General features: G+C 32.1%; 4 protein-coding genes and 1 long non-coding RNA gene across 5 annotated transcripts; 2 read left to right on the top strand and 3 right to left on the bottom strand.

Annotated features, from left to right (window-relative positions):
- Window positions 1–341: 341 nt before the first annotated feature.
- LOC133031796 (spore wall protein 2-like) lies at window positions 342–1,326 on the top strand. Its single transcript, XM_061105475.1, has 3 exons — window positions 342–464; window positions 572–910; window positions 990–1,326. The coding sequence occupies exons 1-3, from the start codon at window positions 342–344 to the stop codon at window positions 1,230–1,232; spliced, it is 705 nt and encodes a 234-aa protein (XP_060961458.1). The 3' UTR covers window positions 1,233–1,326.
- A 2,735-nt stretch (window positions 1,327–4,061) lies between these two features.
- On the bottom strand, window positions 4,062–7,208 carry LOC115702431 (uncharacterized). The gene is made up of 5 exons (XM_030629893.2): window positions 7,069–7,208; window positions 5,434–6,607; window positions 4,747–5,317; window positions 4,398–4,614; window positions 4,062–4,304 (listed from the first exon to the last, which is right to left on the bottom strand). The coding sequence occupies exons 1-5, from the start codon at window positions 7,093–7,095 to the stop codon at window positions 4,062–4,064; spliced, it is 2,232 nt and encodes a 743-aa protein (XP_030485753.2). The 5' UTR covers window positions 7,096–7,208.
- A 6,622-nt stretch (window positions 7,209–13,830) lies between these two features.
- LOC115718050 (uncharacterized) lies at window positions 13,831–17,600 on the bottom strand. Its single transcript, XM_030647017.2, has 5 exons — window positions 17,123–17,600; window positions 16,841–16,997; window positions 15,280–15,551; window positions 14,714–14,893; window positions 13,831–14,283 (listed from the first exon to the last, which is right to left on the bottom strand). The coding sequence occupies exons 1-5, from the start codon at window positions 17,414–17,416 to the stop codon at window positions 13,951–13,953; spliced, it is 1,236 nt and encodes a 411-aa protein (XP_030502877.2). The 5' UTR covers window positions 17,417–17,600; the 3' UTR covers window positions 13,831–13,950.
- Window positions 17,601–18,782: 1,182 nt separating this feature from the next.
- Window positions 18,783–20,338, bottom strand: LOC133031666 (uncharacterized). Its single transcript, XR_009684754.1, has 3 exons — window positions 19,929–20,338; window positions 19,741–19,810; window positions 18,783–19,016 (listed from the first exon to the last, which is right to left on the bottom strand). It is a non-coding gene; the product is annotated as an uncharacterized LOC133031666 (long non-coding RNA).
- Window positions 20,339–22,106: 1,768 nt separating this feature from the next.
- Window positions 22,107–26,247, top strand: LOC115706428 (omega-amidase, chloroplastic). Its single transcript, XM_030634081.2, has 10 exons — window positions 22,107–22,504; window positions 22,613–22,729; window positions 23,493–23,717; window positions 24,329–24,422; window positions 24,510–24,584; window positions 24,705–24,783; window positions 24,986–25,001; window positions 25,634–25,714; window positions 25,798–25,880; window positions 25,959–26,247. The coding sequence occupies exons 1-10, from the start codon at window positions 22,298–22,300 to the stop codon at window positions 26,035–26,037; spliced, it is 1,056 nt and encodes a 351-aa protein (XP_030489941.1). The 5' UTR covers window positions 22,107–22,297; the 3' UTR covers window positions 26,038–26,247.
- The last annotated feature ends 500 nt before the right edge of the window (window positions 26,248–26,747 follow it).

Below are 26,747 nucleotides of genomic sequence, written 5' to 3'. Positions count from 1 at the left end.
CTGTTAGGGAATGTTTTACCACCAAGAGGTGGGGTGATTCTGATGAGGATGCTGTGAAGTTGGCAGTTTTGTATTTTGTGGAGTGGTTCTTGCTTAGTGGCACTAAGCATAAAAATGTACCCAAGTCTATTTTAGATGTTGTAGATAGTGGGAGGTACAATGAATTTGCTTGGGGCCGGAGTTCTTTTGAATTGACTATTTCCTCATTGAAGGGTAAGCTTGATAGTTGGGTTGAGGGTGTTAGGAAGGCAAGGAGTTCGGGAAAGAGGCCGAGTTTTTTTTACACTTTGATTGGTTGTCCTCATGTTCTTCAAGTTTGATTCTACGAGTGTTGTAAGTACATGAGAGGTAAGTACTGCCAAAAGGAAAGCTCTCGTATTCCAAGGATCACTCAGTGGACATGCAATAGTCAACCTACTTTCAAAGTTTTGAAGACTACTATCTTTGATGTTTCCAAAGATAAGGTATATCTGTTTGTTGTAATTTGGTTTTTCAGTAGTTGTTTTTGTGTTGTTTTTCATTATTAATAATCTTCATAATTGAAATTTTTATTTTGGTGTTTTTTGATCAGCTGCAACTTTCAAATATGAGGCCCACGGCTGGTGAGTTCAAAGCTTTGAAACTGAGCAGTTTCAAGTTCGACACCGACTACAACTCTTACAAGAGTCTTCCTCTTCCCGAAGAGCCAACTGTTGCTCAGAGTGACATTTCTGTCAAGCTTGATGCCTTTTCTGAGAAATTTCATGGGTTGGAGGTCAAGATCGATTCGTTGCATACTTCCCAACAGAAGATTTCATCTGATTTGGTTGAGTTGAAAGAGTTTGTGTCTGCACAGTTTGTTTCTTTTGGTGCTCAGATGGCTTCAATGCAGACACAGTTTTCTACTGTTTTTGCCGATTCCTATGCCAAGGTATTTTAGTTTTTCAATAGTTGTTTTTCGGTTTTTTTTAAGTTGTTTTATACTAATTTAATTTGTAATTTCAATATAGGAAAAAGGCAGTGACTCTTCCAATGATGATGATGGAGGTGGTGATGAAGCAGATTTTGATTTAAATCAATCTGAAGAAACTGATGAAAATGAAGAAGAGAATGTTATGGGTGATGAAGAAGGGGAGGGTAGTGAAGGTGAAGAGAAGGATGGTCAAGCCGATGAAGATTCTGACTCAAAAGAAAAAAATGATAATGGCAGTGATGATGAATCCACTGATAGTGAGGAGAAGGTAGATAAGTAGACAATGTAACTAGGTTTTAGTTACTTTGTGTGGTTTATTTTGTTGTAAGTCCGTTTTAGGTAGTGGTCTTGTAATTCTATGTTATTGTTATGTCTCTTGTTATGTTTTATTTTTCAGAAATTTGCAACTATTTTTCAGACTATTTATTTGTATTTATTATGTTATTTATATGGCTGTGTTTATAGATTATGTTGTTCGCAATTTATTGTTGGTCTTCTTATTTTACTTGTTGTTTTTATTTTGTTATGTAGTTTTTTTTTAGTTGTTGAAGTCTTTCACAAAAAATAACTTCACTTTTTTTCCATTTTCTTTTTCCTTTATTTTATGTATCAAGAATTTCGTTGATTTCAATGACGGCCCTACTGAAATAGATGTTGAGGCTACTGTTCAGTCCGGTGTAAAAGCAGTTGAGATTATGGTAATGTTGCTTTTGTGTTGTTTTTTGGTTGTGTAAAGGTTGTTATTTTTTAACCATGCTCTAATTCCTTTTTAATACCATATATAAACAGATGTCTTCAGATGGAATTGGTGGTGATCCTTGTAAACAGATTTCAGTTTCTGAAAATGTTGAGGTTACGGATCGTCGTCTTGTTTGTTTTGAGGTATATTTTTTTTTGGTTGTTTTTTAGTTTCTTCATACTTTTTGTGTTTAACACTGTCTATTTTCTTTCATTTTTGTGGAAAAAATATATTAGATGGGTGCAACAGGTCTCAATGTTGATTCTAACATTGAACTTGAAGATGACCCAATTCCCGTTGAAGAAACTCCTCTTGTTGACAAGAGGAAATCTAAGAAACCCATAGCGCTGACGTCTCCGTTTATGGAGTATGACTCTTCCATTTCTAGTTCTAAAGATGGTTCTGGTTATGGAGTTGTTAAGTATGTGGCTGGGTTGTGTCCTCTCGATGATAAGATTGGTGAAGATGTAGAACATAAAGACGAGATTGATTTTGACTTGTGGCTTGGTGAAGGACGCCGATCGAAGAAAGATCCGTAAGTGTTTATTTTCAGCATTTTTGTTGTGCTTTTGTATTTTTTGTTTTTTACTTTACTATTTATGTTTCATTTTTTTTTTAAATGTTAGGCATGACAAGGAGAAGGTTTACTTGAAGGGTAAGGATAAGATTGTTCCCCCTTTTCGTTTTGGCGTGGAAGATGTTGCAACCAAGATGTGGTTCCACAAGCTTGCATATCCTGGCCAATGTTTGACTAATTCTGTAAGTTAATTTATTTTTTTTTGATTTTTTTCAAAAATTTCAGTCTATAGTTTTCTTCATGTTGTTTGTTGGTTGTTTTTTAGTTGTTGAAATATAATTCATTTTCTGATTTTCGAACATTTCTCATTTTTTATTGTTTAGCATCTGGACATCATTTTTTACTATCTACGTAAAAAAAGAAAGTATGCAAAGGAGCCAAAGGTTAAGTTCACAACCACCGATTGCTTATTCTTCAAAACCATTCATGTTTTGTATGAAAAATTTATTGCACAGAAAAAAAATCTTTCTTTGATAACTGCCCAGCATGCAATTGCTGATTATATAAGAGGTAGAAAAATGTTATGTGGTTCCCCTTGGCATTTGTGCGATCATGTTTTCTTTATCATCCATATGGAGACTGAATCACATTGGATTCTTGGTCGATTGAATATTGAGGAAAGGCGTATGTACATGTACAACTCCTTGTCGACTGCTATGAAAGATAGTGCTGCTATCAAAGCTTGTCAGCCATTTGCGGTGTTGTTGCCCCACTTTTTTGCTTTGTTTGATGAGTTCAAAAAGGAAAACAAACCGGTTTGTTTAGACCCTTTCGAAGTTGTTAAGGTTGATGGTTTGCCTCAACAAACCTCGAAGTAAGTTGTTTTTATTTTTTATTTTCAAATGTTTTTAAAATTTGTAATGTTATTTTCCTTTTTTAAGTTTTTCTGCTGTTGTTTTTTGGTTGTTTTGCAGTGACTGTGGTTGTTTCGTTGCATCGTTCGCCGAATACTTTATTGATATGAAACCGATTCCTCCCATATTTGATGTTGAGAAACACCGTGATAGGCTTGCTGTGTTGTTCTATAAGTATGCTCGCATGAAAGAAGTGGATTTTATTGATAGTGAAGATGAGGCTCCTCCAAAGGGTCCAAAGAAGAATTTGTCTTAGTTATCTATTGGTTGTTGTTCGAAATACTACTTTTTTTTATCTAGCTTTTGTTTTTTCTATTACCAGATTATGTTCATAATCATAGACAAGTTGTTGTTTCTATCATGTTTTTTTCTTAATTGGAATTGGTTTTTAATTTGTTCATATTTTTGGATTTTTAATCTTTATATTTACTCTTACTCATGACAGCATACTATTAACAACCTTATTACAACCATCTGACAAACAACTAAATTGCATTTGTTATCACTTTATGTAGTTTATTTTTCCTTCTTATTAATTTCAACCTTCTTCCACTCATTTAATTATTTAACTATAATATTTGATGTTCTTTTGTATATTAATGATAATAATACCAATTCCCTATTATCAATATCTCTCCACATAAAAAATCACAATAAAAAAAATGTATGTAACAACCAATCGTAATATGCAGTATGTGTTTTCTAAATGTTTTAATATAGTTGTTTTTTGGTTGATGTGTAGTTGTTTCCACTTCTATGCTGTAATTCTTCTGCAGGTCTTTTTGTTATGTCCCTTTTGTCCACACTTGCCACACTTGTTTTGTTTCTTTGTTTCCCAAGCTGCTGCCATTCTTCTTTTCCTCGGCCTTCCAGACTTGATTCTCTCCTTTGGAGGCAACACTATGATGTCTTCAAAAAATTCTGGAAGTTCCCATTCTCTTACGTTTCCAACTGGGTATCTTTTGTTTCTTCATATGTTTGCAGCCATGCTTTTGATGTGTAGTATTGTGCACAGTAGTTGTATGTGTTTATGTTCAAGTCCTTCATGACGGCGACTGCATGGTTACATGGCATTTCATCTTTTTGAAATCTATTGCATGTGCACGTCTTCTCCTTCAAGTTTACTATTCTTGTTCTGTCTTCATCTATCACCTCAAACAGGTTCTGGTTTGCTGGTTTCACCTGCATGTTTTAAACCAACTTTAAAACAACCAAAAAACTATGCAAAAACAACTGTTTTCATTTTACTTTATGCGAACGATAATCTTAACTTACTGTTAGTCGCAATGACTGTACATAGTTCCCTATGAGTTTTTTCTCAGATGATGGTGTCAGCCTTGTTGTGCATTTTTGTGCCTCCTTTCTATTATTGTATGTCCACTCTTGCATTTGTGCCCTCAAGCACTCCATTAATGTTGTCACTGGTGTTTCCCTTGCTGCTAAATTTGCTGAGTTCAGTGCCTCAGCTATGTTTGATGTCATGGTAGAGTACCTATAATTTGGACAGTTTCTGTCATAGTTCTACTTTTGAAAAAAAACTCAAACGCAACGCAAAAACAACGCAAATACAACGCTCTAAATATGTGAATATATCATTAATTTTATCCTTCTTATTAGTTTTCACCTGTTGTTTTCTGAATGATACCTTGACCATTTTTCATGGCCAATTTTCTCCAGGTACGGTCTTATGCGCTTATCCAAGTTGTCTAGCTCCCTCATATGGAATTCAAACTCCATTTCTGTGTAAGCTTTTGCAGCTGCAAAGAATGGCACTCTGAAATGCTTTGCATTTTTCTTGAATTTTGTTTTGAGGTTCGACAAGAGGTGGAAGATGCAGTAGCCATGTGTTATTTCAGGGAACACTTTCCTAGTTGCTTTGATGATGCTTTCATGTCTGTCTGATATTAGGCATTGACATTCTCGAACCCCGAATGCTTCTTTTATTTTTTTTAAGAACCACTCCCACGATTTATCGTTCTCAGAATCAACTATGCAGTATGCTAGTGGAAAAATTTTCGATTCTGCATCTTGTGTGTTGGCAGTGAGCAACGTGCCTCCATACGCGGCCTTTAGGAATGTACCGTCTACCACGATGATTGGTTTGCAGTTTGGCCAACCTTTTATAGCAGCATTCAATGCAACAAATGCATATTTGAAACTGTCATCATCATCTTTCTCTATGTCTATTAATGTTCCTGAATTTTAATCAAACAGGATTTTGTCAAACAACATGTACTCAACGAAATAACAACGCAAAAACAACTGTTTTTTCACAAATATTTTCAAAGTAAAATTTTTAAATTTTTTTTACCTGGATTTGTTTTCTGTAGCATGTACAGGTATCTTGGCAAGAGATTGTACGACTCTTTAGCATTTCCATGTAGCTGGGTTTGTGCTCGCTCTTTACTACGCCATGCTTTCATGTAATTCATCTTTATTCCGTATTTGTCTTTCATTTCTGTCTTTATGTCTGCAGGGCTGCACTTTGTTTTCAGGTTCAAGAATTTTGGTTTTACAAAATCTGCTATCAACTTTGATGTAGCTTGTCGTTGATCTCCAAATCTTATTGTAACTGCACATGTGTGTTCTTCTTCGTAGCTCCTTATTATGAATGTTTCTGTGTTTCCATTTTTTGTAGCCTTTAAACTCCATTTGCAGTTTGTGTCCAAACACACTATGTTGTATTCTTTTGTGCAAGATTTCACTACTTTGTATTGAAATGTCTTCTTGATTGCAAAGTAGCATAGTGTACTTATCAATGTTTCTTTGTCCTTGTAAATTTGCCCCTTCTCTATTGTTTCATGTCGTTTGTCATTGATGATCATCATTTCTGTGTTGTCCACCTCCTCTTCTTCTTCCTGGTTGTTTTCTAGTTGCTGTACCATTTCTGCAGCCACAAGCTTTGCATAGTCGGTGAAGTCGAAATCTTCATCTACTGCTGTAGTTTTTTCTCTGTTGTTTTCTGGTTGTTGTATGGTTGATTCTGATGACACTGTTCCTGTTTCTAGGAAAAATGTATCAACTTCACCAGATCCCATCGTCTGCGCAGATAGTTGTTGCTTGGAAGTTGTTGCCGTGTTGTTTCCAGGTTGCTGCAAGTCTTCCTGTGCTGCGTTGTTCTCATACGATTCCATGATCATATTGTTCCACACCATTGTTTGGTTAGGTGGTGCCGTGTTACTGGTTTTGTTCACACACAATGGGTACCTTGTGAAATCAACCTCCTTCGTTAATAGCTTTATGTAGAACAACAGACTTTTGTCATCCTTGATTTGTAGTGGTTGGCCTCCTTCCTTCAGTTGATATTTCAGTTGTAGTTGTGTTGATTCATGGTTGCATTGGAGTTCTTCCATCATTATTCTCATTAGTTCCTCAAAAGTGCACTTGGTCGAAATTAATTCTCCACTTGATTCATAATCAACATAGTTTTTGTTGTCATCCCAATGCCCATTGCTCTGCACCAATATTTGTAATGGTTCCGTTTCCTGAAATAATGTAAATTATTTACTTGGTTCAGTTTTTGTAGTTGCAAACAACTATTTTAATCTGCCAAAACAACCAATAAACAACTCTTTCCACCAATAACTTATGCATGTAACACTTTCAGCTGGCCGACTATTTATATAGGTTAAATCAACTATCAAACAACTATTTCAAAACTGATCAGTAATTAATAACAATAGATTCATATTTTCCAGTTTGTAGATCCCAAACAACTATTATTCCACTGTAAAACAACTTGTAAACAACAGTTTCAGAATAAAACACTGTAGCAACTATTTATATGCCTTAATGTTTATTTTCATGCAAACCGTTGTTGTTTTTTTCTCAGCTTCATCAATATTTCATTATTATTTCAATTTAATCCGGTTTTCATCAATTAATATCAAATTTCTATTCATCTACACTAAAATTTTTTTTCACGTTCATTAAAAAATTTGTTTACCTTCAATTCTCCTTCTGATTCAATCATGGGTGAGTTTCTTTGATTTCCAGCTCTCCTTCTACTCGGTTCTTCTCCTCTGATCGCGATTTCTTTGTTCAATGATTGTTGTTTTTGAGTTTTTTTTGTACATCAATGGAGGTTTCCTGTTTTTTTTTTTTCCTTTTCGTTTTTGATTTTGGATTTTCGGGATTCAGCTGGTTTCCTAGGAGTTCTACATTTTGAATTGAATTTGATTTTGCTGGTTTTTGGAAGAAAAATGGTTGAGATTGGGTTGTTGGGGTTGGACGGCTGGGTCACGAAGAAGATGGAGTTTCCCTTTCCGTTTTCTCAGCCGGTATTTTTGTAATTACCAACTTTTTAATTTCCATTTTTGTTTATTTCCTTTTTTGGGGTCATAAATGTAAATTTCATCTATTTTTAGTCTATAATAGAAAAAATCTCTATAATTTTTTATTTAAAAATTAAAGTATTATAATAAAGAATACTTTTATAGTATAATTTTCAGTTTTGTGGGTGGAATAGAAAAAAATGTAACACTGTATTTAGTATTAGTGTTAGGGCTGAACATTTGAACTCGAAAACTCGGAAACCCACCAACCCGCCCTGATCTGTTGCCGAAAAAGACAAAAAAACAAAAAAAACAAAAACAAAACCCGTATGATCGGGTCGGGTCTCGCCCAAAAATGGTATATACAGGTATCGGGTTCGGATTTTTAAAATGCATATTTTGGAACTCAAGTGTCCACCTGAAACTCGAATCAATAAATATTTTTTTATTTTATTTTTCATCCTTAAATATTAAATAACCCTAAATAAGTAAAAAAAAATATCAGTAAATCGATCCGTCCCCAAACGATACGGAAGAGAAGAAGACTGACCAACTCATCCCTGAATCGAATTGATCAGTCATCATCTCATCTCCTCCGGCAAGTTCTCATCCCTGCAACCAGATCAGTTCGATTCCTCTAAGCAAGGTGTCCACTACTACTTAGTACTTAGGTATCTTCTTTCTCTTTTCTTTAGTTCTTTAAGTTTAAAGTTAAATTATATATATTATATATTGTATATGATTTAGATAGTTATATTTTTCAATTTTGAGTTCGTTACTTATCTTTCTCTTATTTTTCTGTATTTGTAATATCAAATATATTACTATAATGCTATTAGTATTTGTTTGTCATTCATACAATTGTTTCTCAATAAAATAATCTGTTAATTGCCTTTTATTTTTTTTGTTCGTCATTAGAAGACCAAGACCATTACCCATTTTTTTTCATCATCGACTCATTAAGACAATAAAAGTCAAGTGAAGACACAAGACGCTTACTTTTAATTGCTAAAAATATAAAAAAAAAAGGATATTTTTAAAAATAAAATTTCATTTGGGCTCAAAAATCTTTCATTTGGACGTGCCCTATTGCAATCCTAACCCACCCTGATAACTCTAAGATTTAGAGTTATTTTCATATCTTTAAGCTTGAATTTAATGTGAATTGTGGAGCAATTAGTGTCTAACCTATGTAATTATGTTTAGTTTGTTGTGTCTTTGTAATAAATGGAAGTGTGTGTTAGTAAGTGTTAAATAGACTTATGTTATTGTTTTTATGTGTTTTAAACAGAAAAAAAATACAAGAATAGGTATTTGGAAATATTTGGGACAAGGAGAAAAATGAGCAGAAAAATGCTTATTGCTGACTGGCATTGCTATAGCAATCATTGCGTAGCAATTTGTCAACCCAGTAAGTTTATTTTGGCAGATAGTCCAGCTGGCTTTAATGAAAAGAAAAACGATCTGAGGTGGCGGAATTTGGCTATTGACTCAACAAATATGTGGAAAATGAAGGACAAGTGGGTGGTGACTTGGATTTCCAACTAGGGTAAACTTTAGTACCCTAGTTGGGGGGCAAAAAGGAAAAGAGGAGGATATTAGAGGTGGCTGGCTGCACTTTGAATGAGCAGTACGAAAAGCTTACAGCAGCAAAAAGAAATTAAGTACAGAGAAAAAGAGTACAAAGAAAGAAGAAGAAGATTGAGAAGAAGGAGAAGACGGCAACTTCCAAATAAAGGATTTGAGCTCACCACTCATTTCTCTTGCTCTCCACTTCATTTTGTATCATTTTCTTCTCTCTAATTTGCTCTTTAACTCCATGAACAATTTATTTTCTGGTTTGTTGTTTTTAATTTCAGCTATGAACTAAACTCTTTGAGATTTGGGTGGTTATGAACCCTTGTATGGACTAGTGTTCTTATTTTGCAATGATGAAGTAATCTTGTCTTAGTTCAATTAGTTGTGATGAAATGTTGAATGAATGTTAATTTTTGGCCATTTTTAACATTTAGCAAGCTAGATCTTACTTGGAAAAGCAAGACCTAGTTGAACCCCTCTAATTGATGCATGATTTTTACCTTTTCTTTTAGGTATTAATTAGTAGTGAAATAGGAATATTTTGCTACCATGCATAACTAAAGATTTGATACTTTATTGGACTATTTGTGATCTAATCTGATGTAGGAATGCATTGTTGAGATTATGAATAGTATATTGCAAGTTTTGGAAAAAGCTTGCTGGTTTTTTTTGAAATTTGTTAACTCTGCCAGGATTGCTGAGTCATTGCTGGGTCATTGCTGTATCAACTGGGACATACAAGTGGAAATTAATCACCCAAGTCTAATTTCCAAATCTGAAATTACCACCATTTTAATTACTTTTAGTTTCTCATTTTTAGTTTATTTAGCTTAAAAAGTTAGTTCTCAAGTTTAGAATCAAAGCAATAAATTTTTCTCGTGCATTAATGTGTGACTTTATTTTATTTTCATTTGAAATTCTTGGAATTACTTTTAGTTGATTTAACATTATTTAGTAAAAAGTCCCTGTGGAGACGAACTTTGATTACTTATCATTGTATTACTTGTTTGTGATTGTGTACACTTGCGCAATTATAAAGCAATATAATTTTCACAACACACCCACACAAAACCCAATGTACACGACCCAAAACCTGCCAAACTTGACCACCCTAAAGTCGAGTTTGGTTATACATTTTAAAAACCGACATTCAAAAATCCAAACTCGACCACCCAAAAACTGACCCGTGTCCAGCCCTAATTAGTGTAACATTGAATTAATTTGATGTTCAATCTTAGAGATGCCTAATATTTAATAGTTAACATGATGAATATAGTTAAGTAAAATATCATTTTATATTGCAAGACAATACTCGCACGTAGCATTTAGGTCATTAACCATCAATTGAGTTCGATATAAAACATTTGTTATGGTATCATTGAGGTGTACTTATAGCCTTACATTTGTAAGAAAAACACCCACAACTAATTTCATTTAATTTTCTAACAGTTCCTCAAGTGTGATGTGATAGAGTTTAACGTTTGAAACCTGAACAAGATAGATAGGTGTTACACTTTGAACCATCTTGTGTAAACATCTTTACTTTATTGATCAATAACCACGATGTATTTGAATTGTTTCCTGTCATTCTTGTAAACAATGATATGTCACACACAAGAATTTCTCTTGACATACTTTTAAGTCTCACTTTTATGTTTGTTGTGGTCCTAAAAAATATCCTAATTAAGAGATTTCCTAGGAATTGAGCCCTAACCTATTCAATTCCTATATAATTGACCCATATTCCCTCTCATGTAAGCAATTTCTTAATTGAACTTTGAAAGTACCCACATACTCTGCACAATATTTCAACACATACAAATCATTAAAAACATAACTTAACATTTTCTTCACAAGCAACTTTTACAAATTTTGTCCTACTTGAACCTATATATTGGGATCACCAACCAACTATACTGTGTTCACTATTCATTCAAGAGCTTTAGTTTCATCCTCTCCATGATTTTTCAACGAACTATCAATTCTCTATTTAATCCTTTAGTTAACGAATTCACAATATTAATATTTGACTTCACATAGTTAAGAGAGATAACTCTTAATTAATGTAGTTGTGTAAGATGGTATTATGTGTGCGATACGTATGTTTTGACTTACCATTATTCATAAACTCAAATTCCATAGTAGATGTAACTATTATCTTATCCAATTAATTGTATACAATACTTTTGATAAGAGCTAAAAATTTATCTAAGTTTATGATTATGATGTTCTTCTCTTCTACTATTTCATAGAAAATCTTTACTCGTTTTTTTTTTTTTTTTTATGAATCAGAGTTTCATTCCATACAAACAATTTTTACACCTAATGACTATCAAGAGATGTCATATGATTCTATACACTTTTCCACTATTACTTACAACTTCTCAAACCATTCAACTTCTTCTTTCTTTACATTATTTGGCATAACAAAAGAAATTCTATTCTTAACTTGCCACTTTGTTTGCTAGAAATTTTTTTGCACACTAGCAGCCACCTCATTCCACAATATATCATTTACGGTCAGCCAAATATTGTACACCAATGCTGCTATACCTGCCATAATCACTCTCTTTCAAAATTTGTATCCCTTAACTCTGTCCAATTTCTGAAGCAGCCCCTGTAATGGAGTGAGGGCCATCTTCCAACCGAACCACTGTTCTAAAATATGTATGCATTCTTGTGAAAAAGAATAGTCAAAGAACAAGTGCTCAACAGTTTCAGAATTCCCATGACAGAATAAGCATCTATCATCTGATACAATATGATATTTGAGCAACCTATCCTTTGTTTTAAGTCTATTCAGCAAAGCAATCCACACCACAAAATAATGCTTAGGAATATTGAGTCTATTCCAAGCATGTTTGCTCCAATGGTAATGATTTTCAGCCTGATTGTACATTTTGTAACCTGCAGCAATCATATATTTATTATTGATAAAGGTAGCAAGATCAATTCAGTTTTTGAGCTCATTCTTAAGCTCAACTAACTTCCTCCAATACCAGCTGCTTTGGAGAGGGGCATTGTATCCCCACCAATCTTCATTTTTGATGTAGACACTATGGACCCATTTGACCCACGAGTTGTCTTTTTTTGTTGTAATTGACCAGATGTTCTTGATTAAAGTAGCTCTGTTCCAATCAGCTATACTCAAGAAACCAATTCCCCCTGCTGACTTTGGCTTACAGATCTTAGCCCAAGCAATGTTTCCTGACCCAACCATTTGACTTGTACCTTTCCATAAGTAACTTCTACATATATTCTCTATTTCATGAACAACCTTTGATGGAAGAAGCAAAATTTAACTCCATGAGTAAGTATGTATGGTCATAAGAACAGAGCTAATCAACACACTTCTCCCTACGAAGGACAAGTTTCGAGAACTCCATGTTTTAATTCTTCTAGTCATCTTTTCAACAAGAATCTTACACTCTGTAGCTGAAATTTTCTTGGCACATATAGGGATGTCAAGATACTTGAAAGGTACCTCTTGTTTAGTGAATCCCGAGACATTAACTATTCTTTGAATCTCATTCTCCTCCATGCCACTACAATAGATTGTCGATTTGCTATTATTAGGAAGCAAACCAGATGTCTGAGAAAACAACTTCAAACCCTGTAGCATGAGATGAATACTGCTGAAATCACCCTTGCAAAATAATAATACATCATCTGCAAAAATTAAATGTGTTAGTTTCATGGTTCTGCATCTTTCGTGATAACCAAATTCCTTCTTCTTTCCCACTACTCCCATTATTCTGCTCAAGTACTCCATACCAAGTACAAATAGGAGAGGGGACATGGGGTCTCCCTGCCTTAGCCCCCTCTTGGCTTCAAAAAAGCCATGAAGAGAGCCATTGAAAAGAAGGGAGAACCTCGGAGTAGACACACATTGCATGATCAACTGTATAAACTTCTTAGGAAACTGCATAACAATTAGCATCTCCTCAAGAAATCCCCACTCTAGTGTATCATATGCTTTCTGAAGGTCTAATTTAATCATACAGTTGGGCCTTGAATGTTTCCTTCCATAATGCCTTAGCAAATCTTGGCATATCATTATATTATGGGCGATATATCTTCCTTGAACAAATCCTCCTTGGTTCTGAGCAACCAAATCTGGCAATATGTGCTTGAGTCTACTACAAATTAACTTGGTAATAACTTTATACAAGACATTACAACAAGCTATGGGTCGGAATTCACTCACTTTGTTAGGGCATTTGATCTTCGGTATGAGGGTGAGCACTGTTGAGTTCACTTCTTTCAGTATATGTCCCGAATGTAAGGCTGATAGGATTGCTTCAATTACATCTTGGCCGACCAATTCCCAATTATCCAGAAAAAAGGAGCTGCTAAATCCATCCGGACCAGGGGCTTTGATTCCTGGGATACTGAAAATCTTTACTTGTCAATGCTATATCTACAACTTCTTCCATGTAGTAGCTTGTAACTTATAAACTATCGATCTTATGAATATTATGAATCATCAAACCTACGAGCTCTCTTCAAATACTTCTATCTACCTTTGATTCGACAAAGACTGAATAAAAAGTGTCACAAATGTGTCGGGACAGGTAGAGTAGACCCGAGTCCAGAGCCCCCACCTCATTTGAAGAGATGAAACCAGTTTGGTAATAATATCCAGATCTGGTTACTATTAAGTTTTAATAATTTGAAAAAAAAAATTAGAGTCTATTTTGTACTATATTAAAAAACTCAGGTTTTGAATTATCATTTAACAAATGGTCAAATCAATAAATTTTGTAAAATACAGAATCCAAAAAATAGTATTTATCTTTTTTTTTTTAACTAAACACTCCTAGAAATTACTTTTCAACGCGAGACTCATTAATGTCATTATATCTTATTTTATCCATCAATGTATATACACAGTACACCTAACCCAACTACATAATAGTTGTAGAGAAAATAAAATAAAAAAAAGTCTATACAAGACAAAGAGATATTGATATTTTTTATGCTGATGCAACATCATCAATAGGGGGTCGAAGCGTTGCAGCAGCACTGAATGCTCGAGTAGTAGGGCGTGCTTGGTTGGGCCATGCCATAACATGGAGCTGAATCTTCTCCATTTGCTCAATGGCTGACATGAGTGTTGCCCTAATTTCGTTGTGGTCGCAACAATTTATGAGCCCTTCAGCGCACACGTGAGAAGGTATTAAGGTCTTCTTTTCCAAACGAGATAGCACAAGTATGTGTCCACTCGTGTATGCTTCATCATATAAGTTGCGCAACCCCGCTCTATCGGCTGCTAAATCTTTTGTTATTGAGAACACCCAAATAAAACCCTAGAAATGATTGTGTAAATGTGTGAACAAAGGCATGTATGTCAAAGTTTAGCACCAAGTACAAGAATGTCTCACATTTGAATAGATGTGAGACTTATATAAGATTGTGAATTTAATTAATTGTGAAGTGATTCAGAGTTAAAACTCAATAGGACTTAACAAAGTGTTATAGTTTTGGAGGCAATTGATTTTTTTTTTCTTTCAAAAAACATCAATTTTGTTCATAAATTATCTAGTTTTGTATTTCAAAATAACAAACATATTCTTCTTTTTTCTTTCTCTTTTTATATGTAACTCCTTTAAAATCATGTTTCAAATGGGCTTCAATCAAATTTTTTAAATAACAATTCAAAATATAAATATAAGAATATTATTAAACTTATAAGATTTATCATAGACTATTCTACTTATTATTAATTAATTTTCTTACTTCTTCTGTGCGTTTAAAGTCCATTCCAAATCGCTCTTCGCCAAGTTTAGGTATCAATTCTATAGAAACCTCAGATACACCTGGTAGAAACCAGAGCCTTACACCTTGCAATACTCGGAAAGACGTATTTTGGTTTTGTTGCCGACTCCAATTACATTTTTCTTTTTCTTTTTCTTTCTCCTTTTCCTTCAATATTTTTTTTTTTAAAAAAAACAAACATTTATAAAAGTCAAGATACAAAACAAAGGAAATTCTACAATGTGAGTATCATTTTTATTTATATTTTTGCTACATAGAGAAATTATAACCCTAAGTTATATATAACAAACATCCTACTAATTTTCAAAAACTTACAAATATTTTGTAGTGTTAAAAATAGAGCTCAAAATAATCGATCAGTTACATCACGTGCAACTGATTATTCGAATCCTATTTTTCGACACAATAAATTATTCAAAATTTTAATTATAATTTCTCGACATACCGAAAAACAGATTCACCCCTATTAGTAGGGCAAAAGTACCGAAAAAAGGGTCAATAAATATATAAATATAGTTAAATATTACCAAGTTGAGAATGATTTGTTCAGTTTGGATGTTAACAAAGACAAGAGGAACACCAGAAGAAAGAGCTGCTGTAAACCAAGCCATGGATCTTGCTATTGTTGTGGAATGAATATTAGAGGTTTCTTCTTCATGAAATGGCATGAACAAAATACTACTAATGACTGTACAACGTTGGTATGGTAAGTGTTTATCTACTTTCACTTTCCAATCATACTTAACTCCTCTTTTGTTGAACTCTCTACACTTGGAAATCACCACACTTCTACTCATTTCTGTTTAATATATATAACATTCCCAATCAAAAAAATGAAGGTTAACTTTTTTGAATATTAAATTATTCCGAATTGAAATAGGTCTTAAGAAAAAAAAATTGGATCATTAATTACATAAAACACTAACTTTTGTAATTTTTTTTTTACTTTTTAACGTTTACAATTTTATTTTATATTTTTAAGGTATTCTATAAAAACACAAAAAATAACAAAAAAAATTACATAAAAGTAACAAAAAAACAACATCAAAATAACATAAAAAAAATAATATACACATAACAAAAAATTAACAACAAAATAACAAGAGTACAACATAAAAATACATAAAAGACCGTATTTAATGAATATAAAATCTGACAATCTATAAAAGTATTGAAAATTCTGTACATGCCGCATTTTTATATATATATTTTTTTTATTGTTTTTGTATTTTTTGAAATTATCCCAAGAATAAATTATATTTTTTAAAAATTATTAAAAAAATATGTATATTTTTAGAAGATATTTTTTTTTTTTATTTTGGTCTCTAAGATAGGTGGATCCTAAGCACGGGCCTAGCCCATCTTAGCCTAAAGCCAACTCTGATTATGATAATTGATAATATGTAACACTATGTTAATATATATTTGTAACTTATTGAGAAAGTAAATTAAAAATATAACATACCAAGAAAGAATAGTATAGAGAAAATAATATTTTACCGATTTATACAATTTTGCATTCTACGTTTTGATTCATTACTTGTTTAGATCTCACGTTTTAAAAAATTAACTTTCAATTTTGTATTTTGTAAAATGTTAAAATTATTAGGTTCTGTAATCGAGTTTGGTCGAAATATTTTTAAGTATAATTAAATTTAAAAAACCTGTCTCCAAAAGAAAAAAAAAAAGAATCTAGGAACTCCAAATCTCTAAATCTAATTACCTCATTTTTAATACACAAATTTACATATACATTTCTTTGTTAGATTTGAATTAGAATAGAAACATATTATGATTATTTTGATAAATCATTTGGTGTTTAGAAATATATTTTATTAATTAGGTTTCAATTATTAATGAGCAATTTGCATATTAATATTATAAGAATAAACATATTTATTCACAAAATAATTAACTCATATAATGTAAATCAAATTCACAAAGTTTAACTTCTTCTTTGAACTTTTGAAGAGAAAAAGTTATAATTTTAATTATTTTTTTTACTATAATTAAAATTACCACAAAACAATTTGTATACTATTAAGTACAAAATAAAATTTTTTTTTAAAAAAAAACAATTAAACATACCTTGCAACTCAGCACATTGTTCCAAAGTCAAATCCCCTAAAACAACAACATGCCTATCATCCATATGAGCCTTAATAGTAAACTTTCTTTGCAAAATCGAACCCTTGTCTTGCACAACACGCGTATGCAACTTCAAAACATCTTGACCTCTTCTTACCTTCAGTGATAGATTCAGAATTTTTATTTAAAATTAGATCATTAAAAATTTAAAACAATTATATTAAATATACAAATATATGTTTTTATAAATTGTGCTAAGTCACAAACTAGTTAGGGCTTCACCTTAATCCAAACCACATCATGACCATGTTGGCTAATAATCTTTCCCAATTGGGAGCTCAACTCGGACTTGGCTTTGATAGCTAAGAACATCTCATCCTCGCCATTCTCTATCTCAGAGAATCCCTCGATGATGTCACCAGGCAGTGGCATGCTCTCGTCCCACTCCTCGGGGGCTTGGTCTTGCTTCACGCAGACTACTGTCTCTATACTAGTTTGGCTCATTTTGTTGTTGTTGTGATCGTCTATTCTAAGAGTATTAGAAGAAGAAGTAGAAGTTAAGTGTTTGTTCCCCATTTAGAGATGAATTAGGGTTAACTAGAAATCTTTCTATTTTAATTGAATATGGAAAGCTTTGGGTTTTTTTTTAACCATGTTTGACTTTGAGATCTTCTAAGAGGAACTCTTTTAGGTTTTCACGTCCACAACATAGTAATAATACACACTCTTGTCATGTTTTGTTCTTATATATAAGGCCAAGAGAACCGTGCCTACTTATTTTTTAATTATTACATAAATAATTAATTATTTGTAATTAAGCTATGCTTTTATTTTTAATATATATTATGTTGGTGTAATATATATTGATTAGATTATAAGGATGAAAAAAAAATAGATGGTTGGCTATTATCGTAACACATATATTTGCTAGCCTAATTAATAATTAATGGAACCATTTTCAGGTGCCCCTAAAATTTAGAGGGTCATAAGAAAAAAAAAATAATCCCTTATTTAGAGTTAAATATAGTATTTTTTAATATTAATAAAAAATGTACAATTTTAAAAGAAAATAATTTTTTTTGTACTCTAGTCACAGGCTTAGTCTTTCTATGCCCAAAGCCAAACTTACAAATTTTATAATTTTTCTAATAAAAACAAAATGAAAAAATATCCAATCCAAAAGTAGTGCAAAGAGAGGGAAACCACCATATTAGACTTTGAAACTCAATTAGTCATTAGTTTCTTTATAATACATTACCATTTTTTAAAATAAATGTCTAAGTTTAATTTTTAGCGGTAATAATACTTAAGTTATATTTTTAAAATTTTCTTAGATACCGTTAAATGTCAAGTCATTATCCACATGTTATTTTTTATCAGTATATTTAAAATAATTTTTTTAAAAAAACAAAATTTAATGACCTAAACCAATTGTCACGTGACAATTTACTTAACACTTAACAGTCAGATACTTATAGAAGTTTCATAATTATAACTTAAATGACCTTGTTTGACTTAGTTTATATAAGTTTTTTTTAGCTGTTAGAATTATAAAAATCATTCTAGATGTGTTTGGATAAAAAATAAAAAACATTCTTTTTAATTTAAAAGTTCTTTTGGAAAAAATTAAGATTTGTAGCTTCTTTTAAAATGACTTTTGAGAAACTATTTCTAAAATTAAAATAATTTACATAATTTTTAATTGGAGAATTACTCCATATACTGTTTTTTTAACTTTTTTTTTTTTTTTTCAAATTTACGGTTTGTGTTTCTAAAGTGGTTGCAGCGCTAGTTGCAAAGGGGTTTCTATACGATTTTTTGTTGCGATTTAGGTTGCAGCGCTAGTTACAATAGGAGTTTCTATATATAATTCTGTAAAAATGCTGTAACGCTCGTACTTTTATAAAAATATTAATATTATTTACAAGCGTTCAACGCGGAAAATCATAATGTCGCATTTTTATTCAATACTTGAAAATGTTCACAACTGGCCAATTTTCGTACAAAAGACATAATAAATAATAACTAAAATAATTGCGACATTAATTTAATAACGTAAATAAATAAATAGAGCGCCCTAGACCGCCCGCAGTTATATGGCCCTCAGCGAGTTCACACACACAAGCGTCCAAAGTTCCACTCGCCACCGGCATTCTAGACTTTCAGTTACTTTGGTCTGCACATGGTAATTTAATAAGGGTGAGCTACTAAACTCAGTAAGCAAATATGTGTCAGGTAGTCACATAAATAAAACACAACTAAAACGTACATGCACATATTTAGATAAGTAGCAATACATAAACTTAATTTTATCACTAGTAACTAATAACTAGATTCTAAGCTGGATCACATAATAATGATTATGCCCAAGTCTGACTTTGGCAAATAAACCCGAGTTATTGGACTACATGGCGGAGGGCTGGGTTCAGTAAAATCGTACCCACTACTAAATGGCCCCCTATCAACCACATAGACCCAACAGTCAAGTATTTAACCATTATCTTCTCGGTCAAACCATGTCATACAAACTATAATCTGCCTAATTTAAGTAATGTCAAACTACTGTACATTATTTAAATAACAAAACAATCATAACTAAATAATGTGAATCTTATAAACACACTATTTACATACATACTTAAATAACATGAATCTTATAAACATATTATTTAAATATATATATATCTTTAGCAATGGCCATGCTCTAATACTGTAAACATACATAAATAACATGAATCTTATAAACATATTATTTAAATATATAATATACAGTACATTAAATAACAAACAATAAAGAGTCAGGCAGAAGACCTTAGTTAACTTCTCTTTTACTATTCCCACTCTTTCTATGAATGTTATTACATATAGAAAACTTATGTTTTTCTACTTAATTTCCTTACCTCGATTGTGGAGATCCTTGCTTGATTGCAAAAGTGATCCTTGAGAACCAAAAATTATCTTATGAAAAACCTAAATTTCATATTTATTAATTAGAACATATTACAATGGTATATATAAATATAAATATATATATTTATATACAAGACCTTAACATTGAATCTATAAATCTAAAATTATAGAATGATACCTTAGATTAAAAAGTAAATCTGGCAGGAAAATAATGGTGGTGATGATGTTGATATATATAGGTAAATAATAGTGGAGTATCTATATATAAATAAGTAAGAGGTTGGTGGTGGTGATATGTGAGTATGACAAGAATGATGGAGATGAAATAATTGGTTGGGAATAGTGTTTGAGAGGATGGTGAAATGATAAAAAAGGAAATTGTAAAAATGATGATAGAGAAAATGATGAATGATGATGGTATTGATGGTGGGGTGAGTTAATAAGCAATGAATATTATGGCATAAAAGACGAAATAGGGAGTAGTAGCAAGAAATGAGAAAGAGAGAGTAATCTTTGATAGGTGATAGCTTAAGTAATGAGTGAGTGAAGAATGAATACCCAAAGCTCTATATATAGGTCTCTAGCTAAGCTAAGATATAAAATGAATTAATAAATAACTAAACCTCCTAACTTCCCACCATACTCGGTCAAGTGAATCAATCTCATATTAGTCGGGTATATAAAATGCTTTCAAATTTGAATTCATTATAGTTATCAACCTCTTCCACTCCATTCTCCTTGGCTCCCACGTGTAGACTAGTTAGCTTAGGTTTGGAATTGTGTTAACTGCATAATATATGTGAATGATTCTCAACTTCCATGGCCCCACGTGCACAATTATGTATTCTAACTAATGATAAATTTTGAATTTGAGATACACATTTCATGCAAAGACTAAAACTTAATTAGCAAAATTTTAGCTCCATTATCTCTCAACTAAAACTATATACATGTCTCTCATAATGACCAAGACTAACTCAAAGCCTTGCCACCTATTATTACTATCACTAATTTAAAATAAGACTTATCTCTCATATAAATTCTATAGATATTATTACTAGGGGTGTGCAGAAAGTCATCCAATCCAATCCCAACCGACCGATCCAATGCCAACCGATCTAATAGGATCGGATATCCAATCATAATTAGATCGGATTGGATGCAAATTTTAAAAATCCAATTGGATCGGATCGGATGTTGGATGAGATATCCGATCCAATGGATAACCGAACCGATCTAATCCAATATCATCCAATGTCCATCCAATCATATTTAATATTTATAATTTTATATATTTAATTATTTTGTTTAAAAAAATATATATTAATTATTAATAGGTTTTACTGTGCACCTGCACACATTGATTTAATATTTTATATAATATTTGCATTTGATGTATTGGACTTGTTTATTAAGACTTTTGCTTATTGAGTTAGATTTTTGTTATATTTTTATTATGGGATTATGAAAATTAGGTTGAATTTGGATTAAATTATTGTTTATTATTGGATTATTAGGCTTTAAATTATGTTTTTTCATATATTTTTTTTTTCTTTTGAATGAAATCATGGCTAAAATGGATTGGATTCATCCATTGGATCCAATCCAATCCAATAAAAAATCAGTTAAAGCATCCAATGGATGGAACCGATCCAATCCAATACATCCATTGGATCGGATCGGATCGGATGACTCAATTCAATTGGATTGGATCATATGGCAAAATCCAATATCCAATAAATAATTGGATTGGATCGGATGGGTCCAAATCCATTGGATGTGATCCAATGAACACCCCTAATTATTACTATTACATATTTATTATATCAAGAATGGTACATCATAAACAATTCTAGTAACTTTATAATAATAATAATAACAGTAACAATAATAATATATCACATCCTAGCTTTATAAGTCCAAACATGGACTAAATCTTTAAGCCCATAATCAATTAGATAAGTCTAAATTAGAAAAATGACATAATTATTCTTACAATTTTTAAAGAATACTATTTTTTTTAATGAGTTAATAACATATTTTATTTAATCACTATTTCCACATAAAATTATCTAGACTAACGTAATAGAAAATAATAACGTAATATTTTGATTATTACAAATGCAAAAAAAAAAAAATATATATAATTAAAAGTGATACAATGAAAAAAAAAACCCTTTTTAATTTACTAAATATTTTTTTTAACGATATCCAAACATATTAAAAAATATTTTTTATTAAAAAAAATCTTTATATAATAGTTATCTAAATAGTAAAAATAAGTCGAAACTTATACTCATTTTATGTTTCTATCTATAAGTAAAAATAAAAATTAAGCCAAACGAAATCAAAAATTTAAATATTTATTTACAACCGAAATTTAAATTTAAATATTTATATCGCAAATTAGTAGTTTTTTTTTTTCACTTATCTTCAAGTAAATCTCAAAATCCATCTTAGAAAATAAAAAAGAAAAAGTAATCTCAAATCAAGTGGAAAAGTTTGAAGCAACATCAGAGAAGAGTTTTTGAGTGAAAGTGAAATGAAATGTTGACAATCTCCAAAAATCTCACCTTTATCACTCTCTCTCGCCCATCTCTCCTCAATCTCAATCACACTCCTTTCAATTCCACTACAAAGCTCCCATTTCCCACCAAAGCTTTCTCCTTTACACCAATGGCTTCCTCCTCCTACAACCCAGAACAGGCCCGAGCACCACCGGCTCTTCCCTTGCCAGTTCCACCACTCTCAAAGGCAAGTTTTTTATTTACTGTTCTTTGAATTTTTCATCTAATTGGGGTTTGTATTGATTTGGGTTTTGTTGGTTTTGGGGTTTTGGGGCCAATTTTCGATCTGGGTCAGTTTAAGATTGGACTTTGTCAATTATCGGTGACTAATGATAAGGAGAGGAACATTGTTCATGCTCGGAAGGCCATTGAGGAAGCTGCTGAAAAGGGTGCTAAGCTTGTTTTACTTCCAGTGAGTTTTGTAAAAATGTTTACTTTGTATTTTTTTGTGTTTGAATCTTGACTTGTTGTTCATTGAATTTGGTTGTTAGTTTGAAAGGTGGAATTGGATTGAATTTAAAGATAATTAGAGAAAGTGTAATTTTATCTCAAGCTTTTCAATCATATACAAGGGAGGATTGTAGAGGTTTCCATTGATAATTAGGATTTTCTCCCAGAACTTTTACATGTGCCAAGTGGTTTCTTTTTAGGCTGTTAAAAATTCTCTCTAACTAATAAGATTGTTGGATTTAAGCAGTTCTGTCCAATTCTTTTGTTCAAGTTTACTAATGAATGCCTAACTTAGTGATTGTCCATGTACCAAATCGTGCATCTAGAACTTCTATCCATGTCAAATGCCCTAGTAAAATTGAACGAAATTTCATTGAATCCAACAATCTCAATAGTTCACATGAGATTTTTAACGGCTTGAAAAGTTCGGAGGTACAATTTAGTACATTTCAAAGTTCAGAGTCAAAAAATCCTAATTAGCTTAAATTTTACGTATCTTATATAGTCCAGTTATACAATCCAAATGTGACCTTATAGTGATGTGTGTTGAATTGCCTAGAATGAAATTGTTAAAAGAAAAAGGGTTTGCACATTTTTTGGCAACTAAATAAGAGTTAGCATCATTCCCAATGCAATGGTCCATATCCCTAGAGTGTTAACTTCAATTTACCTCTTAACTGAACAATATTTTGAGCGAAAAGAATGATTGCTTTGTTTTATGTCAGGAAATATGGAACAGTCCTTATTCAAACGATTGCTTCCCTGTTTATGCTGAAGACATTGATGCGGGCGGCGATGCATCTCCATCAACAGCCATGCTTTCAGAAGCTGCTCGGGTTTTGAAGATCACCATAGTTGGTGGATCTATACCAGAGCGTTCCGGAGATAAGTTGTACAATGCTTGTTGTGTTTTTGGTGCTGATGGAAAGCTGAAAGCTAAACACAGAAAGGTAGGTCTTGATCTCTTTTAGTCATTATTTTTGGTAGTATTTAAAAACTTTCTAGTGGAATTATCAATCTAGATATGTGAGACAACATCCCAATGAAGCCAATGAATTTATGTGGTTCTTTATATCTTTCAATTGGGTTTGTATGATGATCTCAGTGTCTTTGATATTTAAAATCACTTAATCAGCTGGTAGGATCACACATTGACAAAGTATGAGATTGGTTAATAGTATATAATACTTGAGCACTACCCAAGTGGTGGTATCAAGTGGTAGTGGGGCCGATGTCAGAAAGGGCCGTAGGTCTGCCGTGGATGTTGGCTCCAAAGGAGAGTGTATTGTTAGGATTCTACATTGACCGATTGGTTAGTAGTATATAACTACTTGGGCATCCTCTTTTCTTAAGCTAGCTTTTGGGAGTGAGTTCTACCCGAGTGGTTGTATCATTGGCCGTGTCCTCTGGTTCTCTTATCTCATCCACCACACCACATTGTGAATTCTTATGCTTACGGAAAATGAAATTGGCTGAGCAGCTTATATTTTGAATGGCGAAAAATCCCATCGAAATATTTCCTTTATAAGTAACCGTAAATTGCATATTCCTATAACTGCAGATTCATCTTTTCGATATTGACATTCCTGGGAAGATTACTTTCATTGAATCAAAGACTCTTACTGCTGGCCAGACTCCTACAATTGTCGACACAGGTTTGTCATCATGATCACATTATCTTATTCATTTGTTTTCAAAAAAAGGGAATACAATTTTCTTATTCGTTTGAAAAATTTACGCAGATGTGGGAAGAATTGGTATAGGTATCTGTTACGATCTTCGGTTCCAGGAACTAGCAATGATTTATGCAGCAAGAGGTTGGTATTTTATTAAACCATGGTTATTTTGATTTCCTACAATTTCCGAACAACCAATTCGACACTTTATTCGGGAAACAAATTATTGAACTTGACAGCATAGAAGTTGTTGATTTTTAGGTGCTCACTTGCTATGCTATCCCGGGGCTTTCAACATGACTACCGGACCTTTGCATTGGGAATTACTACAGAGAGCGAGGTAAAGAAACTATTAACTAGTCCAAATAGACCATTTCTCTATTTTGCAATAAATTATCAAGAAAATGCTGACTAAAAGAAAAAGAAAGAAGCTGTTTCGCCAAATACCCGAAAAAAAAATTCGTTCTTTAGATTTTATTATGGGTATTTACAGCCATATATCAAGTTTTTCTTATTGGATTTCCTTCATTTGTCATGTGCAGGGCTGCAGATAATCAGGTATTAACAAATCTATTGTTTTTCTTTGGAAAAAAAAAACATGAATTTCATATTATGTATCAAGAGTAATTTGTAGCGTAAATATTTAAATTTAATTTCCGGTTACAAATATTAAATACTTAAAGTTTAATTTTTGACGGTAATGATATTTAAGTTATATTTTTGTAACTTATAGTTAAGTGTCAAGTCAATATCACATGTCATTTTTTTTTGTATACTTAGAATATTTTTTTAAATAAAATATAAAAATTTAATAACCTGAACCAATGTCACTATTGACTTGACACTTAATTGTAGTATTTATGGAAGTTCCAGAAATATAAATTAAGTATTATTACCATAAAAAATTATACTTAAATAAGTATTTAAGGATTCTTCTTGGCATAAAAGTTTTATTTTGTGTTTTTCTTCTGATATTGATAAAAGAAAGATTTGAATTTTGGACCTCACAATAAGAGCGGTATAATATTACTAGGCTATGACTATCTATTTTGTTTTTGTTTCAACAATTGAAATGAATGTTAAAGATTTTTTCTAAGATTTTGTTGGAGAAAATCTCTAGAATTCAATAACATGTTTGTTTTCTTTATACTCTTAAATCGTTTGTCTAATAAGCAGTTTTAGTATTTCAGTTGTATGTAGCGACATGTTCACCCGCTCGAGACACTGAATCCGGGTACGTAGCTTGGGGCCACTCTACACTCGTTGGACCGGTGAGTTGATCACGATAATTAGCTTCTTTACCCTCGTGTTATTAACATAACAAAACCCTTAACCGAAACATTGGTTGAAACAGTTTGGAGAAGTTCTTGCTACTACCGAGCACGAAGAGACGATAATCATCGCAGAGATTGATTACTCCACTGTTGAGCTTAGAAGGTTTGTGTTTCACTATGTTTTCAGTTTCTAAACTTAACGAGTCGGGGATTGACTAACTTTTTCGGTTCAAAACTTTAGGACAAACCTCCCATTGCAGAAGCAACGCCGAGGAGATCTTTACCAGTTGGTAGATGTTCAAAGATTGAACTCCAAATGAATGAATGAATGAATAAAACCCGAGACCCCGGTTTGGACAAAAGGGGTTAATCCCGAAACAAGCGTTGTAACAACACATGTGATGGAGTTTGCTCCCAACATATTCCAATAAATAAAGGGTGTTCATAATTGTTCGATTTTCGCCAACATACAAGAAAGTTTGCCTTTGAAAAATATCACTTTTTGAAGCTAATTTAATCATTTCTCAGCACCTATCAAGAATTTTTATTAATTTTCTTTTAGAAATGAATAAAACTAAGTTTGTTAAAAAAAGGGGAAAAAAAAAAAAGAGAAGAAAGTGGTGATAATCGTGAGTCAGTGAATCGTTTTTCGTAGTTATTCAGCTAGCAGTGGGCCGACTTGGGCCGCTTGCTCAGTTAGGCCTGATGAAACTTTATAGGCGAAAGCCCATTAACAATAGACCAACAAAGAATTTCGGCCCAATATTATCTTGTTCAATAATTTTCGGCATAATTAATGGGGATTTTACACCAGAAATTTTCAACTTCTTTTTTTTTTTTTTATTGTGGGACGTAATTTTTTTAAAAAATGCTATGTACTGTATTAAATTTTTACTGTTGTTTTACAGTTATTTTACTGTTATTTTAATTGTTCTTTTATTATTTTACGGTTGTTTTATTAAAAGACAGTATTTTTGTAAAAAAATTAGTGTCACAATAAAATTATAATTTTTTTCTCAAAATTCAGTAT

Source organism: Cannabis sativa, chromosome X (genome assembly GCF_029168945.1).
Source record: "Cannabis sativa cultivar Pink pepper isolate KNU-18-1 chromosome X, ASM2916894v1, whole genome shotgun sequence".
Classification (NCBI taxonomy): domain Eukaryota; kingdom Viridiplantae; phylum Streptophyta; class Magnoliopsida; order Rosales; family Cannabaceae; genus Cannabis; species Cannabis sativa.
Note: the sequence above shows the minus strand (reverse complement) of the source record. Positions and strands in the feature narration are given on the sequence as shown.

Excerpts from the sequence above, each read along its gene's own strand:
- LOC133031796 (XM_061105475.1), top strand. The coding sequence starts at position 342 with ATGAGAGGTAAGTACTGCCAAAAGGAAAGCTCTCGTATTCCAAGGATC. Across the intron at positions 465-571 it reads TTGATGTTTCCAAAGATAAG|CTGCAACTTTCAAATATGAG; the intron begins GTATATCTGTTT and ends TTTTTTGATCAG. Across the intron at positions 911-989 it reads TTGCCGATTCCTATGCCAAG|GAAAAAGGCAGTGACTCTTC; the intron begins GTATTTTAGTTT and ends ATTTCAATATAG.
- LOC115702431 (XM_030629893.2), bottom strand. The coding sequence starts at position 7,095 with ATGATTGAATCAGAAGGAGAATTGAAG. Across the intron at positions 6,608-7,068 it reads AATCAGAAGGAGAATTGAAG|GAAACGGAACCATTACAAAT; the intron begins GTAAACAAATTT and ends ACATTATTTCAG. Across the intron at positions 4,305-4,397 it reads TACAGTCATTGCGACTAACA|GTGAAACCAGCAAACCAGAA; the intron begins GTAAGTTAAGAT and ends TAAAACATGCAG.
- LOC115718050 (XM_030647017.2), bottom strand. The coding sequence starts at position 17,416 with ATGGGGAACAAACACTTAACTTCTACTTCTTCTTCTAATACTCTTAGA. Across the intron at positions 16,998-17,122 it reads ATGATGTGGTTTGGATTAAG|GTAAGAAGAGGTCAAGATGT; the intron begins GTGAAGCCCTAA and ends CTATCACTGAAG. Across the intron at positions 14,284-14,713 it reads ACTTTAAACGCACAGAAGAA|GGTTTTATTTGGGTGTTCTC; the intron begins GTAAGAAAATTA and ends AATCATTTCTAG.
- LOC115706428 (XM_030634081.2), top strand. The coding sequence starts at position 22,298 with ATGTTGACAATCTCCAAAAATCTCACCTTTATCACTCTCTCTCGCCCA. Across the intron at positions 25,715-25,797 it reads ACTCTACACTCGTTGGACCG|TTTGGAGAAGTTCTTGCTAC; the intron begins GTGAGTTGATCA and ends TGGTTGAAACAG. Across the intron at positions 25,881-25,958 it reads TCCACTGTTGAGCTTAGAAG|GACAAACCTCCCATTGCAGA; the intron begins GTTTGTGTTTCA and ends TCAAAACTTTAG.